Source organism: Oryctolagus cuniculus, chromosome 2, assembly GCF_051225735.1.
Source record: "Oryctolagus cuniculus isolate XC-2025 breed Fujian yellow rabbit chromosome 2, ASM5122573v1, whole genome shotgun sequence".
Lineage (NCBI taxonomy): Eukaryota > Metazoa > Chordata > Mammalia > Lagomorpha > Leporidae > Oryctolagus > Oryctolagus cuniculus.
The window spans coordinates 115,127,879-115,153,815 of record NC_142868.1 but is presented as its reverse complement, the minus strand read 5'-3'; the positions used below and the strand labels follow the sequence as shown (position 1 = coordinate 115,153,815).

The following is a 25,937-nucleotide window of genomic DNA, read 5'->3' as shown; positions in this document are numbered from 1 at the left end:
TTTTCTGAGACTTGATTTGTGGCCTAGTATGTGGTCTATCCTAGAGGTGTTCCATATGCTGATGAGAAGGCTGTATGTTCTGTAGCTGTTGGGTGAATCGTCCTATAAATGCCGTTAGGCCCATTTGCTCAATTATGTTTCAACTCCAGTGTAGCTTTATTGATTTTTTTTGGTCTGGATGACCTGTCCATTGATGAGAGTGGGGTGTTGAAGTCACCCACTATTATTATAATGGAGTCTATCTCTCCCTTTAGGTCTATTCCTATTTTCTGTATATATTTGGGTGGTCGTGTATATATGTATTTATGATTGTTATGTCTTCTTGCTGAATTGTACCCTTAATCAAAATATAATGTCCTTCTTATTTCTTTTTACAGTTTTTGATTTAAAGTCTGTTTTCTCTGATATCAGGATAGCTAAGCTTGCTCACTTTTGGTTTCCATTTGCCTGGTCTTTCTTTTTCTACCCCTTCACTTTCAGTCTGTGTATACCTTTGTGAAGTGAGTTTCTCGTAGGGAGCATGTAGTGGGGTCCTAGTTTTTTTATAGATTCAACCAACCTAAGTCTTTTGGTTTGTGAATTTAATCCATTTATATTCAAGGTTAGTATTGACAGATAAGAGCTAAGACCTGTCATTTTGTTGACTTGATAATGAGTCTACCTGCTCTGGTGGTGTTATGTATTTTCATGACATTTACTTCTTTTTTTTTTTTTTTTTTTAATTTGAAAGATTTACAGAGAAAGAGAAGGGGGGAGGGCGGGAGGTCTTCCTTCCATTGGTTAACTCCAATTGGCTGCAATGGCCAGAGCTTTGCCAATCCGAAATCAGGAGCCAGGAGTTTCTTCCAGCTCTCCCGTATGGGTACAGGACCCAAGGACATGGGCCATCTTCTACTGCTTTCCTATGCCACAGAAGAGAGCTGGATCAGAAGTAGAATAGCCAGGACTCCAGCCAGCACCCATATGGGATGCCAGCATGGCAGGCGGTGGCTTTACCCACTACACCACAGTGCCGGCCCCAGCATTTACGTCAATGCAGGACACCTTCCAGGATTTCTTATGAGGCTGGTCCGGTGGTGGTGAATTCTCTCAATTTTTGCTTATCTGGGAAATGCTTCTCCTTCACTTTTAAAGCATAGCTTCGCTGAATATAGTATTCTTGGTTGGAAGTTTTTTTTGTTTCTTTGAAGACCTTGAATATATAATCCCACTGTCTTCTGGCCAGTAGGGTTTCCACTGAGAAGTCTGATGTTAATTTAATTGGTTTCCCTTTATATGTAACTCGATGCATTTTTGATTCAGTCTGTTTGGGGTTCTTTGAGCTTCTTTTATCTGAATATCCATGTCTATGTCAAGACCTAGGAATTTTTCAAATACCTGCATTTAACAGGTTCTCCATTCTTTTTTCCTTTTCTTCTCCATCTGTAATGCCCAAAATACAAATATTTGGTTGTATAATGGTATCCATATTTCACATATTTCATTCTTTTAAATTCTCTTCTCTTTATTCTTGCCTGATTCGGTTATTCCAAAAATCTTGTCCTCAAGGTCAGAAATTCTTTGCTCCTCTTGGTCTACTCTGCTGTTAAAGCTCTCAATTGTATTTTTTATTTCACTGAAGATTTCATTTTAAGATTTCTATTTGGTTCTTCTTACTGAGTTCTATCTCCTAAGAAATGTTTTCATTCATGTCACTCATTGATTTCCTTATTTCTTTAATTTATCTGTATTCACTTGCATCTGATTGAGTTTCCTTACGATTATTATTTTGAATGCTGTATCTGCCATTTCATAGATTTTCTTCAGTTCAGGATCTATTTCCGGAGGGGTAGTTTGTTCTTTTTTTTTTTTTTTAACTTATTTATTTGAAAGACAGAATTACAGAGCCAGAGAGAAAGAGAGGTCTTCCATCCACTGGTTCACTCCCCAGATAGCCACAACAGCCAGACCTGAGCTGATCCAGAGCCAGGAGGCAGGATCCAGGAGCTTCTTCCAGGTCTCCTACATAGATGCAAGGGCCCAAGGACTTGGGCCATCTTCCACTGCTTTTCCAGGCAATGGCAGAGAACTGGATTGGAAGCGGAGCAGCCAGGACTCGAACTAGCGCCCATTTGGGATGCCAGCACTGCAAGCCAAGGCTGTAACCCGCTGAGCTGGTTTATTTGTCTCTTCTTCCTTTATGGAGTGGGTTTTATTGTAAAATAATTTATGGTTTAACTGGGATGCAGTGTATCACTTGACTTGTTGTTTTGGCTTTGGTTCTAGGTGAGCTTAGGAGTGTAGTCTCCGAGTGATTTTTTTTGCTTCATCAATGTCTGCTCTGTCTATAAGTGGCACAGGGGACCAGTCTGCTGCAGCTCGTAGGGGTAGAAGTGTGGCTTTGAGATGAATAAGAGTTTCCTTGGGTGTGTATCTTTGGTCCACATAGAGTTCAGTGTTAGTCTCCCTGGTGAATGTGATAGCCAAGGCCTTGTTGTTGGTGTTGTGGGGGACAAGAGTGGCTGCCCCTTGTCCTACTGGCAAGCCTGAGTGATGCCGGGACTTGTGGCTCTAGGGCTGTGGAAATGGTGGACCCTTCCTTAGGTCCTGCTAGGAGAGTCCAACAGATGCTGTGGCTTATAATACCAGCAGCCCTTGTCCTGGGACTAGGAGATATGAACTGACCCTTGTTCCAGCCCTACAGGGTGACTACAAGGTATACAGGAGATTTTACTCTGGAAGATTTGAGTCCAGAGAAGTGGAATGCAGGTAGGTTATTCCTTTTGTCCACCAGGCATATTCCAATGGCACTGGGAAATTTAGAATGAATTGTTAATAGCCCTGGTGTTGCAGGGTATAGTGGGGTCATTCTCCAGATGTCCAGGGTGGGATTTTTTGATGGGCTGATTCTAGTGCTAGCTCCCAAAAGCTAAGGTGAATCCCCCTTGCTCACATAGAGTGTGTGAGTGTAGCTCTGGGGCTAATGCCCCAAAGCGCCCACAGCTGCAGGATGCAAGGGATCTGTCCTTTGCCCCCACATGTTGCCCTGACTGTGATGGTGGTAGGAGAACAGAGGCGCACTGCGTGACTTTTTGCTGCTGCGTATGGCACTCTGCAGGAGTCGGGTAGGGGAAGGAAGCAAGGCGGCTTCCCTTGTGTATAGCTTGTATGCAAATACTACACCTTTTTATGGAAGGGACTTGAGGGTCCTGGAACCAATCCCTCACGGATACAAAGGTATGACTGTTTATATAATTTCAGCATTTTTTTGTATCAAGTTCAAGGTGATGATCAAGTTGACTACCATGCAAGTGATATTCTCTAATAGTCCTGTGTCTGTGCTGACACAGGAACCTCTCCCCACAGAGGCAGATGATCCAGTCATCACCCTTGTCTGCCCCTGCCCTCTAGCACTTAATTAATCCTTGCTGCACAGCACTTAATTAAACTTGGAGTGTGTCCAGCTTCTTCAGGTAAACCCGTTCTTTGGGAAGCTGTACAGTTAGTTGGATTTTCCTTTTCTACCCTGTGGGAGCGGAAAAAAAATGAGAAAAAGTCAACAAAAGTCAATGCAGTGGCCCAGGCCAGCATTTGTTGGTCTGTTGTCATTTTGCAGTGTGTCCAGTGTGTGTTTAATACAGGCACAAGGCCTCGCCTCCTGTCCACAGGAGCACATCATGCAATCCAATGGCAGGCCTTTGCCCTGTGCCCCGCACAGGCCTGCCCAAGCCCACTTCCTCTGGAGCTTCTCCCACTGGCCCTCCCCATCAGAACTGAGACTTCTCAGTGTCCCTCTGTGTTCCACTGGTCCTTGGCCTTTCTCTCCCAGGCAGGTGAGTCATTGCAAGGCCCACCTTCTCCCATGGGCCTGTGGCTTTCACGCAGGCCTTCCCTTCTCCCAGCTTTGATCCTCTTCCAGTTACGCTGCTGTTGCCCACTGGCTTGCTCCTCCCTCCTTGCCTCATTGCCAAGGGCCTCCTCCAAAGACCTTTCTCTGCATGTGGCTGCTGAAACACTTGGGCTTCTGCACAGGACTGTGGCTTGTTGACTGTCTCTGCTCCACGAAGTGGCAGCACAGGCTGGTGGCTTGGCCAGCCATGTTCCTGCCTCATCTATCCCCAGCACATGTCAGGATATATAGCTGATATATTTGTTGGATTGTAAATATATATTTATATATTTGGTTATCTGAAATCAATTCATACTTTATCTAATTCCAGGATAATCATTAAAACTCTTCAAATTCAGTTATTCAAAATGCAAATATAATACCATTCAAATTCTAATGTAATTTGCTCGAGTAATTGAAGTATTCGAGTTCTATAATTATCTGGTTTGTGAAGGCCTGGTGCAGGGCACAAGCTACAGCTTTGAGGTCAGACAGTGCTTGTGGGTTTCATTCTTATCCCCAACGCCTGCTCTGGGCAAGGACGTGAAGGTCATGAACCTCAGGTTCCTTATTTATAGGACCTGTGTCACAGGGCTGTTGTGAGGAGCATGTCAGTTACATATAAAGAGCAATTCATGTGAATTAACTCCCAGTTTCATTGAATCTATGGATCCTGAAATAAACACAAATATCAGGAGTTTAATGGTGACACTCCTCTTGCTCCATCGCACTGATTTTTTTTTTTTTAAGATTTATTTATTTGAAAGTCAGAGTTACACACAGAGAGAGGCAGAGACAGACAGACAGACAGGTCTTCCATTCGCTGGTTCACTCCACAGTTGCCTGCAATGACCGGAGCTGCGCTGATCTGAAGCCAGGAGCCAAGAGCTTTCTCCAGGTCTCCCATGTGGGCTCAGGGGCACAAGGACTTGGGCCATCTTCTACTGCTTTCCCAGGCCATACCAGAGAGCTGGATCGGAAGTAGAGCAGCCTGGTCTCAAACCAGCGCCTGTATGGGATGCTGGTACTGCAGGCAGCAACTTTACCCACTACACCACAGTGCCGGCCCTTGTTATCCATTTTTTCCAAAGATTTATTTATTTATTTGAAAGCCAGAGTTACACACAGAGAGAAGGAGAAGCAGAGAGAGAGGTCTTCCATCTGCTGGTTCACTCCCCAGTTGGCCACAATGGCAGGAGCTGTGCCAATCTGAAGCCAGGAGCCAGGAGCTTCCCTTGTTATCCATTTTGACAGAGTTGGGTACTGACCCAACAGCAGGGCAGAACAGCACCTCCACCCAAAGTGTATTCTCAGGGCCCTGATCCACTGATGCTGGCTCCAGTGGTTAGGAGAACGCCTCCAGGAGAGTGTGGTGTTCTCCCATCTCTTTTATTGAAGCAATTTTATTTTCATGGACCATCAGCTCAAACCCTCCAAAGCCAGTGTTCTGTGCCCTGCACTCCAGGAAGCCTGCTTTCAGGGAATGATGAAGTGGAACAGAACTGGCCTGGAGCCCTGAAAGACACATCACTGATTAGTGTAACAAGAGGAGCTGACCTGCCTGTAGGAGCTACTGGCTCCAGTCTCCTTGGGTTGACAGCTTCCCTCTGAAAAGCTGCTCAGGGAAGTGGTGGCCTCTCAGTGTGGCCCACCAGCTGGGGGAGGAGCAAGGCGCTTCACCTGGCAGCGCCTCTCAGCTCCTCTGGAAAACGAGGCGGCCGGGCTGGTGGATCTCTCCAGTGTGTCTCCAGCCTATGATTGATGACTCTGGGAACCCCCTTCTCTGAGAATCCAGGCTGGAGAATGTCTATAGAAGGAGAACCAGGGCTCAGTTGTGGTTTCCTTAGGAAGAAAAATGGTGGGTGTCTGGATACACACCTTCATACAGACATGATGAAGGCCAGTTTGTTTCCCACCTGTCCTCAGCCTCAGCTTTACCTGGCTGTGCGGCTAGCTGAGCGCTCCTCTAACATTTGACACAGTTGTCACAACACCTTGCAGCGTCTGCAGTGGTGCTAAGGAAGGGAGACACTCCTGTCCACTGCCTTTAAGTAGGTACAGTGACAGGGTCCCGTGGTGATGGTATTGGGCTTGGGTCTGGGGTTGACCTTTGGCCATGGAATGAAGTACTGTTACTAAATTGTTGTTGTTTCAAACAGGCGCTTGAATAAAATTGTTTGGAGAGCATTATCTGAAGAGGAAAAAGAAAGGTAAGCCATTGTGTCCCCTCCCTCAGAACTGTGTTTCAATTTTGGAGAATTCCACGTAACCTACAATTAACCGTGTTCAAATGTATAATTGAGCGGTATTTAGAATATTCAAAATGTTGTGCCAACCAGCTTCTATCTCTAGTTTCAGAACTTTTTATCACCCAGAAAAACACCTTGGACCTAGAAAGCAGCTGTCGCCCCCCACCCCCCGCCCCTGCCCGTAGTAACTAACTAGTCTGTTGTTTTCCTTCTCCACGATTTATTTATTATTTGAAAGAGTGATGGGGCAAGGGACAGGGGGAGGTTGTCCATCACTGGCTCACTCCCCAGATGGTTGCAACAGCCAGACCCGGCCAGGCTGAAGCCAGGAACTCCATCCAGGTCTCAGTGGTTGGAAGAGACTCAAATACTTGGACACCTTAGCAGGAAGCTGGCTCAGAAGTGGAATAGCCGGGACCCAAACTGGCTCTCTGATACGGGATGCTGGTGTTGCAAGTGGGAGTTCAACCTGTGGCACCACAACACCTGCCTCCTTTAGTCTGTTTCATGTTTATAAATTTGTCTATTCCGGATATGAAAAGAATCATATCACATATGATCTTTGTCTTTTATTTAATGCAAAATTTAATGTTTCTAAGATTCATCCAAGTTGTAGCATGTGCCAGCACTACACGTATACTGTATGTGTATGTATATCTCACCATTCGTTTATCAATTCTTCCATTGATGGACATTTGGGCTGTTTCCACTTTTTGACCATTATAAACCACATTGATATACATATTTGTGTAGAAGCTCCTGAATAGACATATGTTTTTTCTTTTTTAAAAAAAGATTTATTAATTTATTTGAAAGGCAATGTTACAGAGAGAGGGAGAGACGGAGAGGGAACAGAGTTATCTTCCTGGTTCACTCCCCAAATGGCACAATGGCCAGGGCTGGGTCAGGCCGAAGCCAGTTGCCTGGGACTCCATCTGGGTCTCCCATGTGGGTGGCAGGGGCCCAGGCACATTAGCATGGAGCTGGGTGGTAAGCCAGGCTGGTTCTCGAACCAGCTATCGTACTGGATGCTGCTGTCGCAGGTAGCGGCTTAACCTGCTGTGCCACAGTGCCAGCCCCTTGCCGTGTGTTTTCATTTCTCTTGAGTGTATACCTAGGAGTGGATTTGCTAGCTACGTGGTAATTTTGTGCTTCACCTTTTGAGAAACCTCCAAATTGTTTTCCACGACAGCTGCACAATTTTACATTTTCACCAACAATCTGTAAGGGTTCTTATTTGTCCAGATTCTCACCAATACTTGTTATTTTCCTTTTTTTTTTTAACCCACTAAGTCCCAAGTTTCTGTTAATTATTTCAACAAATTATGTGAATATTTCAACAAAATTGACACAGCTGTATTAAAAAATAAATTGGAAACCATAATCTAGAGCTTATGTATTCTTTATTCTCATTAAGAGTGAAAATACAGGTGGTCCTGTAAGTAGGATACTGGGATAATTCAGTGTCTTTCTCCTGTATATAAAAGCTCTCCTATAAGTAGGACATTAGGCAAATGAAGTATCATTCTGTTACATTACACAGGTTGCAAAGAAGCAGCTTTCATGACTTGATTAATAATTATTTTTAAACAAAAACATTTCAAAGGGTTAGCAGAAAATTTTCAACAAATGTTTACAGCTTCCCATAATACAGCTTATTCTGACATCACTGTTGCTCTTGCTGTTTGAGAGTGCGTAGGCCTCTATCAAGTCTGGCATCATCTTGGACGTTGTAGGTCTGGGAGCAATCGGCTTTCTTCCTCTTGATTATTCCTCATTGCATCGGTGTAGGTATACTGAGCAAATGTCTCTTTTGAAATCCAAGAGCTTCATGGGAACATTGCTGTCTTTGTTCACAAACTTGGGATTAATCCATCCCTTTACGATACACATATCAATTACTCAAGTGAACAAAGGTCAGTACCATTTTTTACCTCTACTGGAAATGGGATGTTTGGAAACCAGACATTTGTGCTTATCCACACCACCACTGAAATGGTAGCAGGTGCCTGATCCCTTCTGCTGAGACATGTTGGCTCTACTCTCTATTTCTTCTGTTGTTGAACTTTGCCACATGATCCCACTGTGTCCTAGCTTGTTGCAACAAGTGACACATGTATTATCTAACCGTTTCACGGGGAGAATTTTATTGTTGTGTCAAATCTGTAATCAGATGGCCCTCTTGCTTGTTTCTCCATCAGCGTTGTCAGTTTCAGAGGACACTTGTGTAGTCCGTTTTCCCTCACGGTGCTGCCTGTAGCTTGGAATCCAATCTTTCAGAGGTGTTCCAAGCAGTCATAACCGGTGAACAGGCAGACTATCAAAAGAGAGTATCACTGCGGGTTCTTCTGTGGAACTACCTTCCTCTCAAGCACTCAAATCACAGCTTGTCCACAAATAACACACTGGAGCAGTACACTCCACATTACTGTGCCGTGTGCATGGTCCCAGTGTCCCGTGCAAGGCTGCTTTAGAACACCTGACCTTTTCAAATACAGTGCATGCCTCAAAATGAAGTGACAACCTCATTCTAGAAAACACTTCCACGAATGCATTTCTTATATTAGATATCAGTTATGTATGCAATCTTTTGTTCAGTTGAATATTTAGTAAAAGTAACTTTTGCAGCAAAGTTTCTGCAATCTTCACAGAATTGGAAGCTATTTTCAAATGCTCTATTCATTCACCTGTTACTTTTCCTAAAGGAATAGAATCTAAAAGCATCATGTTTATTTCAAAGTTACCATAAATGATCTATTTTACTACTCAATTTAACTTTTTATAGGTGTCCTATGTAAATAGGATGATGAGACATACTGGATTCAACTAATGAGTGTGAAGTTCTATCTCATTGTGGTTTTCATGTTCATTTTCTTAATGACTAGTGGTCTTGAACATCTTTTCATGTTCTTGCTGTCCATTTGTATATCTTTGGAGAATTGTCTATTCAAATAATCCTTTGTCCATGTAAATTAGGTTGTATTTTTGTTGTTGAGTTATAAATCTTCTAGATGTGAAACTTATCAGATACATGATTTTCCAACATTTTCTCCCATTCTGTTGGTTATCATTTCATGATCTTCATTATTTGAGAAAGTCAATTTTTATCTATTTGTTTCTTTTGTTGTTTGTACTTTGGTGTCAAATCTTTGCCGGCCGGTGCCATGGCTCACTAGGCGAATCCTCCGCCTTGTGGTGCCGGCACACCGGGTTCTAGTCCCGGTCGGGGTGCCGGATTCTGTCCCAGTTGCCCCTCTTCCAGGCCAGCTCTCTGCTGTGGCCAGGGAGTGCAGTGGAGGATGGCCCAAGTGCTTGGGCCCTGCACCCCATGGGAGACCAGGAGAAGCACCTGGCTCCTGCCATCGGATCAGTGCGGTACGCCGGCCGTGGCAGCCATTGGAGGGTGAACCAACGGCAAAGGAAGACCTTTCTCTCTGTCTCTCTCTCACTGTCCACTCTGCCTGTGGAAAAAAAAATCTTTGTCAGATATGAGGTCATGAAGATTTCTCCTTTTTTCTTATAATATGATCTGACTCTAGTTTTTATGTTTAATTTGTTCATTTTTAAATTTTTTTTGTATATGGAGTGAGGTAGGGGTTCAGCTTCATTCTTTTGTATGTGGATATTCAGTTTTCCGGAACAATTTGTTTAAGAGACTATTATTTCCCTATTTAAAAAAAAAAAGATTTATTTAATTGAAAAGCACGGTGACAGAGAGAGAGAGAGAGAGAGAGAGAGAGCTCTTCCATCTGCTGGATAATTCCCCAAATGCCTAGAACAGCTGGAGCTGGGCCACGCTGAAGCCAGGAGCCCACAGCTCCATTTGGAGCCCTTGAATTCCTGGGATAAATCTCATTAGCCATGGTGTATAATGCCCTGTCAGATTTGACTTGTTAGTATTTTGTTAAGGATATTTGTGCCCATATTAATAAAGAAAAATGGTCTGTGTTTTTCTTTGGTATCTCTTCTGGCTTTGGTATAACAGTATTTCTGTCACTGTGTTAAAAAGTGTTCCCTGTCTTCCTTTTTTTTTGGAAAAGTTTGAGTAGGATTGATGTGAATTCTTCTTTTTTTAACAAAAATTTATTTATTTACTTGAAATGCAGTGTTACAGAGGGGCAAAGGCAGAGAGAGAGAGAGAGAGAGAGAGAGTCATTCTTCCGTCCACTGGTTTATTCCCCAAATGGCAGTAAGGGCTGGAGCTGGGCTGATCCAAAGCCAGGAGCTAGGAGCTTCTTCCAGGTCTCTCATATGGGTGCAGGGGCCCATGGACTTGGGCCATCCTCTATTGCTTTCCCAGGCCACAGCTGAGAGCTGGATCGAAAAGGGAGCAGCCAGGCCTCGAATCAGCACCCACATGGGATGCTGGCCCTGCAGGTGGCGGCTTTACCCACTACGCCCCAGCGTGGCCCGTGAATTCTTCATTTGTTTGGTAGAATTTACCAATTAAGCTATCTGAGCTGGACTTCTCTTTGTTGGAGGTTTTTGATTCCTAGTTCAATGTCTTTACTTGTGATAGACGAGATATTTTTCTTAAGTTAGTTTTATTAATTTGTATATGTAGGAATTTTTCCATTTCATCTAGATTATCTAGTTTTTTTGGCATACAACTGTTCCTAATATTCTCTATAATCCTTTCAATTTTTATAAGGTCAATAATAGTATCTGTGCTTTCATCTCTGAGATTAGCAATTGTGTCTTAGCTGTCTAAAGTTATCAATTTTGTTGATACTTTCAAAGAACCAACTTTTTATTTTGTTGATTCTATTTTTCTAGTTTTTTCATATCTTCTTTACTCTTTATTATTTCCTTCCTCTGTTGGCTTTGGGTTTAGTTTTTGCCTCTTTTCTAGCTCCTTAAGTATAAAGAGTATTTATAATTAAGTATTATATTATTGATGTGAGATCTTTCTGTTTTCAATGACAGACTTTATAACCATAAATTTCCCTCAAAACACTTGCACTGCTGCATCTCCTAAGTTTTGGTATATTGTGTTTCCCTTATACACATTTCAAAGTATTTTCTAATTTCTCAAGTGATTTCTTCTTTGGCCCATTGGTTGTTTGAATGTGATATTTAATTTCTATTTAATTGCGATTTTTCTAGTTTTCCTATGATTACCATTTTTTTAAAAATATTTGTTTGAAAGCATAGTTACAGAGAGACAGAGGGAGAGGGAGAGGCAGAGGGAGAGGGAAAGAGAGAATCTTCCATCTGCTGGTTCACTCCCCAAATGGCATGGCCAGAGCTGGGCTGATCAGAGGCCAAGAGCCTCTTCTGGATCCCCCACATGGGGCCCAAGGACTCGGGCCATCTTCCACTATTTTCCCTGGCCATACCAGAAAGCTGGATTGGAAGTGAAGCAGCCGGGAATCGAACCGGCACCTATGTGGGATGCTGGCACTGCAGGCAGCAGCTTTACCTGCTACACCACAGCGCTGCCCCCCACCCCATGATTACTATTACTAGCTTCATTCTGTTGTAGGTGGAGAAGATATTTTGGATGTATTAAAATACTCTGAGAATTTCTATGGCTTAACATTGGCCTATCCTTCAAAATATTAAGTGTGCATTTAAGAATGTATGTTCTGTTGGTGGGTCAGGTGTTTTGTGTGTGTCTATTTAGTATAGTATATTTAAGTCTTTTCTAGTCTTCTATTTCATTTTTTCCTTTTTTTTTAAAGATTTATTCATTTATTATTTGAGAGGCAGAGTTACAGACAGTGAGAGGGAGAGACAGAGAGAAAGGTCTTCCATCCGCTGGTTCACTCTCCAAATGGCTGCAATGATCAGAGATGTGCTTTTCCGAAGCATGGAGCCAAGAACTTCTTCCACGTCTCCCACATAGGCGCAGGGATCCAAACACCTGGGTTGTCTTCCACTGTTTTCCCAGGCCATTAACAGAGAACTGGATCGAAAGAGGGGCAACTGGGACACAAACCAGCACCCATATGGTGCTGCATGCAGATGCTTAACCTACTACACCACAGTGCCAACCCCTATTTTTTTTCTTTTTTTAGATTTATTTATTTATTTGAAAGTCAGAGTTACAGAGAAGGAGAGGCAAGGACAGAGAAAGAGAGGGATCTTGCATCTGCCGGTTCACTCTCCAAATGACTGCAACAGCCAGGACTGAGCCAGGCCAAAGCCAGGAGTCAGGAGCTTCATCTAGGTCTCCCATGTGCCTGCAGGGGTCCGAGGACTTGAGCCATCATCCGCTGCATTCCCAGGTGCATTAGCAGGGAGCTGGACTGGAAGTGGAGCAGCAGGACATGAACCAGCAGCCATATGGGATGCCGGTGCTGCAGGTGGTGACTTCTTCACCTGCTATGCCATAGTCCTGGCCCCTCTATTTCATATTTTCATCTATAGATATTCTCTCTGTTTTTAAGAGTGGAGTGTTGAAGTCTCCAATTATTTTTGGACAGCTATTTCTCTTTTGCTTCATATATGTTAGGGCTCTGATGATAGGTACATATTTGTTTATAATTTTTATATCATCTTTATTTGACATTTATCAATATTAGATATTATCCTTTGTCTCATAACAATTTATGACTTAAAATCTTTTTTTGTCTGATAATAGTATAACTACTATTTTATATATTATATATAATATAATACAATATAATATAATATAATATATAATATTTTATAATAGTATAACTACTCCAGCTTAACCTGCAGATAGGAATCCCCTCTTCTCCCTGTGTGTGTCTATCTTTCAAATAGATAAATTAATTAAAAACTTTTAAAAAGAATAACTATGAGAAATGCACTTAGTAAAGGGGCTGCAACATTTATATGCAGCCTCATAAACCAGGGTAGAGCACTGTAGATGCCCACTGAACCTGATCTTACAAATTTCAATTTAAGAATGAGTAGAGCACGTAGTAAGGTTTCCTCCCTTGACTCCAGCCTCCTGGAAACTGCCTTTATTTCCATGAAAACAAAATTTTTTTCTGAACAGGTGACCATTAATTTATCAGCAGAAATCTTTTCTTTCATGAGTAGGTTAAGAACACAGCCCAGGAATCTTAATTCAGATTTTTCAAGTTTTTAATCTTTAACTGTAATTCCAAAACACATGTAATACAAAATTTGTTATCTTAACCATTCTTGACTATACAGTTCACTGGAGTTAACTGTGTTCACATTGTAACAGATCTCTAGAAATTTTTCATCATGGGAACCTGAAACTCCATACCATTTGAATAACAGCTTCCCTGGGTCCCATCCCTATATCCCTGGCAAGCATCATTCTATTTCCTGTTTCTATGAGTTAGACTGTTTTAGATTCCTCATATAAATGGTATCATATAGTATTTGTCTTTTTGTGACTGGCTCATTTAACTTAGCATAATGTCCTCAAGGTTCATTCATGTTGTAGCTTTGACAAAATTTTATGTGCATACCACTTTTCTTTTTCTACTCTTCTGTTGATGGACATTTGAGATGCTTCCACCTCTTGGTGATTGTGAACAGTGTTACATTGAACGTGAGTATGGAAATAACTCTTTGAGATTTCACTTTTAATTCTGTTGCTACATGCCTAAAAGTGGGATTGCTGGGTCAGATGGTAATTCTATTTGTAATTTTTTGAGGAAGCCAATTCTGTTTGATGCTATTGTAAATGGTATTGCATTCCTAACTTTTGTTTTGAGTTGTTCGTTGAAAGAGCATCTAGAAATGCATTGTTAGTGTCTAGAAATGCAACTTTTGGGTTTTTGTGTGTTGATTTTGTATCCTGCAAACTTCGTTGAATTCATTTATTAGTTCTAACAGAATTTTGCCTACATATAAAATCAGGTCCTTTGGATCAGGCATTGTGGTGCAGCAGGTTAAGCCCTTGCTTCGGATGCCCACATCCCATATCAGAGTGCTGGTCCAAGTCCCAGCTGCCCAACTTCTGACCCAGCTTCCTGCTAAAGCACCTGGGAAGGCAGCGGATGATGGCTCAAGCAGTTGGGTCTCTGACACCTATATTGGAGATCCAGAAGAAGTCCCAGGATGTTGGCTTTTGCGTGGCCCAGCCCTGGCTATTGTGGTATTTGGGGAATGAGCCAGCAGATAAAATATCTCTCTTTGTTTCTGTCACTCCTTTTCTCTGTCATCCTGCGTTCCAGATAGATAGATAGATAGATAGATAGATCCATTTAAAAATCATGTATTTGACAGATAATGTTACTTCTTCCTTTTTAGTTCATATGTATTTTATGTCTTTTTCTTCCCCAATGTCTTTAAGACTTCCAGTGCTTTGTTGAAAAAAGAGGGCAAAGAGTGGACAAACTTGCCATCTTCCTAACCTTACAGAGAAAGCTTTCAGCTACCATTGGATGCAGTGTTAACTGTGGATTTCATTATGCTGAGATAGTTTTTATTCCTAGTTTGCTGAGTATTTTTTATATAATAAAAGGGTGTTACGTTTTGTTAAGTGCCTCTTTTACATAGAGATAATCGTGTGATTTTGTCCTTCTGTTAATGTTTTTGCGCTACCATGATTGATATTCACATGTTGAGCCATCCTGTATTTCAGGGTTAAATCCTATGTCTAATCATGTATTTTCCCATCAACACACTGTTGAATTCAGTTTGTGAGGAATTTTGCACCACAGTTCCCCAGGAATATTGGCCTGTAGTTTTCTTTGCTTGTGGTATCTCTGTTTGACTTTGATATCAGAGTAGTGCTGATCTCAGAGAATGAGTTTGAAAGTGGTCCCTCCTCTTTAATTTTTTGGAAGAGGTTTGAGGAGGATTAGTGTTAACTTTGAAAGGATTTGACAGAATTCTCTAGTGAAGCCTTGTGGTGTTGGGATTTTCTCTGATGGTAGGCTTTTGATTACTGATTTTATGTCCTTACTAGATGTTAGGATTTGAATAGGATTTGACACCCCAAACTCATGAATGTGTTTAAGCTCCTAAGTCTTGACTTTTGTTAATGGTTAATAGATAATGATAATGGATTAATGGTAGAGACTTGATCTGATTATGGTGTCTGGGAGGTAGTCCAACAGGAGGTCTTTGTGTCTTTGGGGATTAGCCTTTGGAAGGTAGAACTTGCGAGATGGTTATTATGCAAGCAGCTCACACTTCCTGTCTCTCACTTCCTGCTCACCGTGTGCCCCTTCTTCTGCTCATGCTCTGGCACTGACAAACTCTATCAGATTCCAGACTGATGGGTTTGCCTGATCTTGGACTGTGAACCTCTCAGTTGTAACCTCAAATAAATTTTCTTCTTTCCTAAAATTTTCCTCTTATATATCTTAAAGCTATAGGTCTGATCAGATTTTTTATTTCTTCATGATTTAGTCTTAGTAGGCAATATGTTTCTAGGAACTTATATACCTTTTCTAGCTTATCTAATCTCTTTGTGTAATATTATTCTTAGTAGCCTCATATGATCTTTTTTGTTTTTCAGTTTTAAAATCCTTCACTTTAATTTCTGATTTCAGTTGTCTTTTTTTTTCCTTAGCTAAGTATTTGTCAATTTTGCTGAACTTTAAAGAACCCTGTTTCATTCTTTTTTCTATTATTTTTCTATACTCTATTTAATTTATTTCTAACCTTTATTGATTCCTTACTTTTGCTAAAACATTTTTATTGAATTTACTGAAAAATAGCAGATTTTTCCACAGTAAAATGATCTTATCCTCCAATTGATTACAAAACTCTTTTCATTAAAGAGGATTTGTTTATATTAAGTTGCACATTATAAAAATCAATTATAAATTATATTCTCTAAAAAGAAACACACTTTTTAATAGAAAACTTTTACTTAATATAAATTTCAAAAGTACAACTTTTGGATTATAGCAGTTCTTCCCCACATAACCACCCTCCCACCCACAAACCATCCCATCTCCTAATCCCTCTCCCATCCTATTTTTCATTAAGATTAATTTTTAATTATCTTTATATACAGAAGAGCAACTCTATATTGAGTAAAGATTTCAACAGTTTGCACCCACACAGACACACAAAGTATAAAGTGCCGTTTAAAGATTAGTTTTACCGTTAATTCTCATAGTACAACACATTAAGGGCAGAGGTACTAAGGAGGCAGGTACCAATGCCAGCACACTTGGTAAAGAGACAAATATAAATACACAACTGATCCAAAAGATAGGGTAAGTGTCGAAGAGATTACACAAATAAGACCAGTGTAAGCAAATAATGAAAGATAGAATCAAAAGGGTTGAGAATGATCCTGTGGGGGAAGCAGGTCACACAGCAGACTCATAGAATGGCAAATGCCCAAAACAGCACTCCTGCCTCAGAATCAACCCTTGGGACATTCGGATCTGACTAAAAGGTCCATGAGAGTCTCGCAGGCATGGAAAGCCATGACACGGTGGCAAAAAACAATCTAAATGAAGGATCCTGGTGAACAACACTCCAGCAGAAGGATCAGGCCATCAAGGAGAGAGGCGCCTTTCTCTGAAGGGAGGAAGGAACCTCCACTGTGATATGGCCTTGACTAAACAAATTCAGAGTTGGTGAACTCAAGGGGCTTCCATAGCCTAGACAGCTCATAGCAAGAGTCTCGGGTGATTGCTGACGTCATAAATAAGAGTGCCAATTGTTAAATCAACAACGGGAGTCACTGGGTTCATGCTCCCCTCGCGGGATATCTGTCCTTAATATGTTTATCTATGAAACTCAAAAACAACACTACTAGTCGAACAATACCCTATACCTGGTTTGGTTGTGTGAGTGCAACCTGTTGAAATCCCTGCTTAGTATATACTAAATTGATCTTCGGTATATGAAGGTAACCGAAAATGAAACGTGATGAAGGGGGGGGAGGGGAGAGGAAGTGGGTGAGGGGAGGGCCACGGGAGGGAGGGAGGTAGGGGGGAAGCCACAACAATGCAAAAGATGCATTTTATATTCTACTTAAAACTATTGGTTGAGCTCTGTAATTAATACACAATTACTCTTAGGTGTTTAATTAATGCTATAACTAGTACTCAAATAGTATTTTACACTTTATGTTTCTGTGTGGGAGCAAAATGTGGTAATCTTTACTTAACATACGCTAAATTGATCTTCTGTATATAAAGATAATTGAAAATTAATTGTGATGTGAAGGGGAAGGGGAGAGGGAGTGGGAGAGGGGAGCGTTGTGGATGGGAGGGAAGACACGGGGCAGGGAGGAGGCTATTGTGGTCCATAAGCTGTACTTTGGAAATTTATGCTCATTAAATAAATTAAAAAAAAAAAAAAGAAGGACAGAGGTACTACATGGGGAGCAAGTGCACAGTGACTCCTGTTGTTGATTTAACAATTGACACTCTTATTTATGACATCAGTAATCACCCAAGGCTCTTGTCATGAGCTGCCAAGGCTATGGAAGCCTCTTAAGTTCACAAACTCTGACATTATTTAGATAAGGCCATAAACAAAGTGGAAGTTCTCTCCTCCCTTCAGAGAAAGGTACCTCCTTCTTTGATGGCCCCTTCTTTCCACTGAGATCTCATTCACAGAGATCTTTCATTTAGGACAGTTTTTGCCAGAGTGTCTTGGCTTTCCATGCCTGAGATACTCTCATGGGCTTTTTAGGCAGATCTGAATGCCTTTAAGGGCTGATTCTGAGGCCAGAGTGCTGTTTAGGGCATTTGTCATTCTATGAGTCTGCTTTGTATCCCTCTTCCCATGTTGGACCATTACCTCCTTTTTAATTCTATCAATTATTATTAGCAGACACTGGTTTTATTTATGTGATCCCTTTGACTCTTAATCCTATCTTTATGATCAGTTATGAACTTAAACTGATCACTTTAACTAGTAAGGTGGCATTGGTACCTGCCAACTTAATGGGATTCGGATTCCCATGGCAAGTTTTTAGCTTTACACTTAGGGGTAAGGCTGAGAGAGCATGTGCCAAACTGTACATCTCCTCCCTCTCTTATTCCCACTCTTATTTTTTAATAGGGATCAATTTTCAGTTAGAGAAACATACTTTTTAAAAAAAAAAAAAAGTACTACAGTACCACATACTGGTCATAACCAGCATGATCATTTAGTACAGTGATGCATATTGAAAACAACTACTGTGCTCCAAATGGCACCCCAGGGAAGGTGGGAAGAGAAACAGGGCTACCTTTTGTTATCTTTAGATGTCAAGTTCAATTATTGATTCTGAGATCACACTTTTTTTTAAAAAAATGTGTTAACTAATAGACTTTCCTCTTAGTACTGCTTTGGCTACATCCCATGTTTCAATATGTTGAGTTCTTATTTTCATTTATCTCAATATTTTCCAATTTCCCTTGTGACTTCTTCTCTGACATATTCATTGTTTAAAAGTTTGTTTTGTTTATACTTATTTATGGATTTACTAGTTTACCTTTTGTTCTTTCTAGCTTCATTCCATTTTGATTAGAAAATAACTTCATATGATGTCAATCTTAAAAGTTTTTAATGTTTGGTTTGTGACCTAAGTGAGTCTATCCTGGAGAACATGAGTGTCTATTCTGCTGTTTGGTGGAAGATTCTGTAAATGTCTGTTAGGTCAAATTGGTCTGTGTTGTTCAAGTCCTTTGGTTCCTTATTGATCTTTTGTGTGATTGCTCTATCCATTATTGGAAGTGGAATATAAACTGGGAGAATTGAAGAGACAACTAGACAGCAAGCCACAAATATGGGAGACTGTAATAATCCACTTCCAATAATGGATAGAGTAGTCACACGAAAGATCAATAAGGAACCGAAGATCTTGAATAACACAGACCAATTTGACCTAAGAGACATTCGCAACCACTGTTTCTGTCAGCACTCTTGGAGTCAAGCAACTCAGAAACCAGTCCCTCAGGCAACCCTCTAAAAAGCAAGAATTTTGGATGCACCTTTTTTTTTTTTTTTTAACAGGCAGAGTTAGAGAGAGAGACACAGAGAGAAAGGTCTTCTTTCCGTTGGTTCACCCCCCAAATGGCCGCAGCACTGCGATGATCCGAAGCCAGGAGCCAGGTGCTTCCTCCTGGTCTCCATGTGGGTGCAGGAGTTAGGGTTAGGGTTAGGGTTAGGGTTAGGCACTTGGGCCATCCTCCACTGCCCTCCTGGGCCACAGCAGAGAGCTGGACTGGAAGAGGGACAACCGGGACAGAATCTGGCGCCCCATCCGAGACTAGAACCTGGGGTGCCGGCGCTGCAGGTAGAAGATTAGCCTAGTGAGCCGCGGCGCCGGCTGGATGCACCTTCTACACTCTTTCTTTCAAGGGAGAGGACAGGATTTGGAAGTTTTCTCCCCATTGCACAGTAGTGTTCCAAGGAGGGAGAAGAGGTAGTGAAGGAAAAGTGCGACTAGCTTTCTCACTCCCTTCCACGTGACTCTTCCCAGCTTTTAGCTGTTTGAGGTGCTGCAATCTGTAAATAGCTTCTGGAATTCTCACAAAGGCAATTTTTCCAGTGTATTGCTATTAAGTCAGCATCTCTACAGGGAAACAAGGGACCAGTGCCTCTTAGTCTATCATTTTTCTGACACCACTCCAACTTAGATTTTTCTTTCTTTCTTTCTTTAAATTTTAGCTCTCACATATAAGGGACAACATGCGGTATTTGTGTCTCCGATTTAGATTTTTAATAAGAAGATCTTTTCTGTTTTCTGTAGACAACGTTTTGTTTCTGGATTGATTTTTTTGTGTGTGTTTATGCTGAGTTTAGATTATACCCTCTCAACTTCCAACGTCTATAGATTCCGGGCCACAGCAGAGAGCTGGACTGGAAGAGGAGCAAATTGGTGACACTGTCAGCAGGAAGCTAATTGATAATTATGAGCTGTTTTCTTTCTTTGTGCCCTTCTCCATATAGGAATATCTGGCTTAGAGGAAGCTGGGAAAGGAAGTGGAATCTGGGCTGCAGGCCATCACACCACACTAGCTTCCCCTGGAGTCCTCCCACCTGTCCGTGGGTGCACTGAAGCTCTGGCTTCTGTTCCTCACGTACCAAAACAACAAAGCCAGACGTTTGGACCTCAGTGACTGAAACAAGAAGAATTACTGCACTGAGGCGAACATCTGGGTCTTGCTTTGTTTTCCAGAGCAGTTGTATGACATCTCTTTGACGCTCACATTTTATCCTGCCAGATGTTAGGCCTCAGAATAAAGCAGTGGGTCCCAAATATGCTGAAAAAAAAGAAAAAAAGCAAAAAAGCCTCATGTGTATCAAATGACTTTAAAATCCAATGGTGAAATGAGGTAACAGGGGAATGTTCCTACTGTAATTCACAGGGATGGTTGTTTTTAACTTGTGCAAGCTACTCAAGTCCTGGTGGGCCAGAGGACACAAGTGTGACTGCCATCTGGCATCAGACACCTGCTTCGACAGACATTTCCGAGGGGAGGGTTGGCTGACAGACCATATTGCCATATTTTTTCTACAATGGTTATTTTCTTTGCTTTTTTTTTTTCTCTTCATTTCTCTCTTTTAGGTTAGATGCAGACAAACCAATACGGTACTTGGAAAACAAGGCAGCTTTAAACCAAGCACTAGAACGGTTGAATTGGCCCATTTCGTTGAAAGAGCTGTCAATGCTAGAAAATGAAATCCTAGCTGGGAAAAGGTACATCCAGCAGGCCATGGAATTCCAGGAGGCCGCCCAGAAGGATTATGTGAACAAGGCACTAGGAGAGGTGGGTGCCATGGAGTTCTCCACATTTCCTCCCTCCCTGCCTGTCCCAAGTCACTGCTGTCCCTGTGCCGGTCTTCCTCCTCTCCCTCCACCCTCACCACACTGAAAAGAGTTAGAACCAACCCAGTTAACCTCTCAGGTCTTTTCTCATCAGAAAAGAAATGCTGTTCAATTTGATGATAGCCTTATTTTTAAAATAACACATCTTTTAATTGAAAAACAAAACCAAACGTTAATCTAATGCTGTGAGTGAAAGCCTGGGCTTTAGTAGCAGCCAGACCGAGGTCCAGCCTCGAACCTACCACCTGATCTGTGCATGGTGCTGATCATTACTCAGTGTCTTTAAACCTCAGTTTTCTGTAAGCAGTATCTGCCTCTTGGGTTAAAGGGTAACATTAGCATTTAATGTACTTAGTGTTGAAGGCCACCATAAGTGTTAGTAATTGATGACAATGATGATGATAATGATGACAAAGCAAACCTTTTAAAATGAAAAAAAATAATAATTCATATTCTGCCTGCCTTAATACCACCACTTTGGAATACTGCCTTTCATTTTTTTTCTCAAGTAAATAGCACTTAAAAAAAAAAGATTGATTTATTTATTTGAGAGGTAGAATTACAGAAGGAAAGACAGACAGAGAGGTCTTCCATCCACTGGTTCACTCCTCAAATGACTGCAACGACCGGAGCTGAGCCGACCCAAAGCCAGGAGCCAGGAGTCTCTTCCGGGTCTCCTACATGGGTGCGGGGTCCCAAGCACTTGGCCCATCTTCTGCTGCTTTCTCAGGCCATCGCAGGGAGCTGGATTAGAAGTAGATCATCCAGGACTTAAACCAGTGCCCATATGGCTAAGTCTATTATGCCATAGCACTGGCCCCTGTAAATAGTACTTTTTATAATAGATGCAGTCAGGGTATCCATAATTACTTTATATTCTGCTCTGTTCTTAATGTTATTTCATAAGCATATGTTTCTACTGCATCTTTAGATTGCTGTGTCATGGTTGCCTTATGTTCTGTGGTCTGTGTGTACTCTGGTTTACTGAACTCTGCACCTGAGTGTTAGACATTTGGGTTATTTTCCAGGGTCTGTTCTTTCACATAGTGTTTACATGACTCCTGCGGTACATATAGTCGACTTTTTTTTTTTTTTTGCTAGGATACCATCTTTTTTTATTTTTATTTTTTATTTGACAGGTAGAGTTAGACAGTGAGAGAGAGAGAGACAGAGAAAAAGGTCTTCCTTCCGTTGGTTCACTCCCCAAATGGCCACTATGGCCAGTGCTGCGCCAATCCAAAGCCAGGAGTCGGGCACTTCCTCCTGGTCTCCCATGCGGGTGCAGGGCCCAAGCACTTGGGCCATCCTCCACTGCCCTCCCAGGCCACAGCAGAGAGCTGGACTGGAAGAGTAGCAGCTGGGATTAGAACCTGGCACCCATATGGAATGCCGGAGCCACAGGCAGAGGATTAACCAAGTGAACCACGGCGCTGGCCCCCTAGGATACCATCTTGATAGTGGGATCCTGCGGCTCTAAATAGATGTTACTGGTGTGGCACCCCCCTTTCTGGCTGCATGAGAATTTGTGTGGACATGGAAGAGTTCCTCCACAACCTTACTGCATCCTAGAAGGTTTCTGGGTATTCGCCATATGAGAGTCTGAAAAGCGTTCCTGGAGAACTGACCGTCAGGATTCACCCTCTGGGTTTCAGTGTTGGCCGAGAGATACTGATTTTGCCTGGTTGTAAATTCTGCACTTACTGCTATAGATCCATGTGTTTTGTTAGTTTTTCTTTACTCTTTTTCTCTCTGAAAATCACATTTTTGTCTTTAACGTAAAAGTAATGTCTTTTGTGCAGAAGGCAAACATTTTATTACAAAACAGCATGTGTCTACTGATGTTACTCAAACAAAGCAATTGTTTCTGTTTCCTTGGGAGACACCCTCTGGTCCTCTACACATTCTGCTGTCTTCACCTCATCTTTCTTACCTGGTTGCCCTGGGGACATCTAACAGTCAAGATGACTGAAGGTTAATTTCCTGCTCCTTGAGTCTATGCTCTTCCTGTCATTGCGCATCTTCCTGTTCTCTTGTCCCGTCATCTATTCACTGAACCATTTGTGAGAGCCTACGAGACACAAAGCACCATCCTAGGCACTGCGAGTAGCTGGAACACAGTGAACTAAGTCCTACCCTTACTCCAGTGAGGGAGTCAGAGACCATTATTGGTCCCAGTGATGAACTTTTCTGTGTTGAACTTTGGAGACACCATGACCTGAGAGTAGAACTTTCTAGCACTTTTTTTTTTTTAATTTCTTTTTTTTTTCTGACAGGCAGAGTGGACAGTGAGAGAGAGACAGACAGAGAGAAAGGTCTTCCTTTGCCGTTGGTTCACCCTCCAATGGCTGCCAAGGCCGGCGCGCTGCGGCCGGCGCACCGCGCTGATCCGATGGCAGGAGCCAGGAGCCAGGTGCTTTTCCTGGTCTCCCATGGGGTGCAGGGCCCAAGCACTTGGGCCATCCTCCACTGCACTCCCTGGCCACAGCAGAGAGCTGGCCTGGAAGAGGGGCAACCGGGACAGAATCCAGCGCCCCAACCGGGACTAGAACCTGGTGTGCCGGCGCCGCAAGGCGGAGGATTAGCCTAATGAGCCGCGGCGCCGGCTCTAGCACTCTCTTAGTCTATGTTATGTTAAATTTGTAAGTAGGAAGTGTTGCTAGTGGAGGGAAAACATGTCACTTGTGATCCGGAACAAAGATAGTGTGTTCTATGAATTTGTCTGGCAATCCAAAGCTCACTGTCACCAGACATAAATTCATTGTTTTCTTTCTTTATTCTCTTTCCACAAAGTTGGAATAAAAATAATTTTCATAATTTATTCACCCAAAAACATTTGTTCACTCCCTACTGTGGATAAGACTCTGTTCTTGGCAAAGGTGATCCCATGGAGAACAGTGTGTCTCATCTTTCTCTTCCCTGGGGGTCTCCCTAGGAGAAACAGTAGATTGGATACAAAACTTGGGTCTGTTTCCTGCATCAAGGGTGTGGGCCCAGGATGGTGGAGGAGACATGTGGAGTGGAGCACAATCCCTGCGAGAGCGCCTCCTCTGGCCTTTCTTGTCGCTGCACCCTGGCGCTAAGAGTAGAGCTTGCTCCCAGTGGGCACTCAGCTGGTATGTACTGAATGAATAAAACTCCGATCTTTATGGAAGAGTATTATAGATGTGACGAGACAGGCACACTTACAGAACAACTGACAGACAGGCAGAAGTGCATAATTCTGTCTGGGGACTTGGGGATGGCTTCACAGAGGGGTGATGATCCAGTTTATTCTAGAAAGATGTATAGGAAATGGGGATGGGGGTGTGAAAGAAGCAGCCTGTGCAAAGGCAAGGATGTAGGGAAGAAGCTGGGATGTTCAAAAAAAGTGTGGCAAGATGGTACCAGATAGGATAGACTCAGAATTCTCTGCTGGGATCGGGGACCTGTGCTGGTAGGAAAATGGACACTCAGGGATGAATTTCAACAGGTGAAAGACAGTAACAGACTTGTGACTTGGAAGCATCATTTTAGCATCCAGGTAAGCCTCAATGTAGAGGGGAAAGACCAAAATCAGGTGTAACATTCCTGTAGGGAGGTTCTCCTGTAGGGAGCTCCTGAGCCAAGCATGAGCAGTGGAGAGGGAACAGGTAAAGAGAGCTGAGTTGTTGGAAAGTTGAATGTGGGGGGAGGCAGAGGAAAAAGTTGAAGATGCCCACAAAACCTCTATCTTGGACAACTTGGGGGATAAGGACACTGTTAACTCCTTCCTCCTACCTCTCTGCTCCCTGGGGAGACAGATGTTCCTGGGCTGGCCTGCCTAATCCCCTGTCATTCTCCAATCCCTTGCCACACTGGTATTCCCTTCACAGCACCTCTCCCCACCTGATGTACACATTTAAAGTACGTGTTCTCTGCCAGGATAAGGGTGTGACCTGGACTGTGATGTACTAAGTGCTCCCAGGACCTACAAGAGTGGTTGGCACCATGTGGACCCTCTTAAAAATATCAACGAATAAATGAAAGAACAAGCAATGAGAGAAAGAGGTGTGATGAGAGATTTTCAGAGACAGGTAGAGGTTTTAGCCTTTAATTCCTAGGTGTCCCAAGGCTTCCAGGTGAGGAAGGCCAGCAGAGAGCCCCATGTTTGAAGCTTAGGAGAGAGGGCTGAGTTAAGGAGATAGATTTGGAGCCATTTGAGGTGCCAAGAGGAAGAGGAGACAGAGGACTGGAGAAACTCAGAAGTCATAAGAGCAGGAGGCTCGGGGTAGAGGGCTACAGTGTGAGAGCCAAGGGGAGGGCGGTTCAGAGCCCTGGCTCTCACGTCAGATGAGCCTGGATACAAGTCTCAGCACTGCCACTTGGAACCGGGTGACCTTCCGTGGGCCCTCTACACCTGGTATCTTTGTCTTTAACATACATATCATGTGCTTGGGACAGTGTGCAGCACTGGGCGCTCACCAGTGTGATGATGTTCAATCATAAGTATGTTGTTCATTATTGCAACCTCTGTCCCTAAAGTTGTGATCAGGGAGTTTTGAAAAGTTACACAGAATGATGTTTGAAAAGCCACTGGATTTGGCAAGAGAGAGCTCATGGGTGACATTAGCCGGAAGAATGGCGGTGGGACTGTGAGGCCAGTTTGTCCCTAGTGGAGGAGTGAGTGGAAGCTGAGGAAGTCGCCATAGGAGCTGAAGACTGAATCTTCCAGGTCATTCTAGATCTTCATGGAGAAGGCAGGGAGGAGGAGACGGGGGACCTTGCGGGGGCGCCAGTGTGGGAGGCGGCATGTGGAGAGCGTGATGGTATCCTGAGCTACGACTGCCCTCGCCTCCATCAGGAGTGCGGCTCTCCCATCACTGCCCTAGTCCCCACAAGGCGTCCCGAGCCCCCAGGGAAACTCCCATGTGCCCGGCACAGGTGTCCGTGGGAAATGAATTGGGGAGAGCGGTTCAGATTTTAGCAGCTTATCTCCAGAGTTCTTTCCCCGCTCAGCACAACGGTCTCCTTAGAAGGCTATTTCTCCTTACCACGTGTTTATATGCTGAAATTGTGTAATTCCATTTTGATCGTGCCCCACTGATTTGATTTCCTGATGCGCTTGATGGGTCTCAACCTCCAGTGATAAAAATGTTGATTGGCTCAAAATTGC

At 42.8% G+C, this 25,937-nt stretch overlaps 1 protein-coding gene across 13 annotated transcripts in view; it reads left to right on the top strand.

The window, feature by feature from the left end:
• VWA3B (von Willebrand factor A domain containing 3B) overlaps nucleotides 1-25,937 on the top strand; it is a 275,643-nt gene that overhangs the window by 207,800 nt on the left and 41,906 nt on the right. For all 13 annotated transcript variants that reach the window (XM_089326031.1, XM_089326030.1, XM_089326028.1 and 10 more), the window contains 2 exons: nucleotides 6,028-6,078; nucleotides 20,546-20,747. In XM_089326031.1, coding sequence (XP_089182157.1) covers nucleotides 6,028-6,078; nucleotides 20,546-20,747 — 253 coding nt within the window. The remainder of the gene's footprint in view (nucleotides 1-6,027; nucleotides 6,079-20,545; nucleotides 20,748-25,937) is intronic.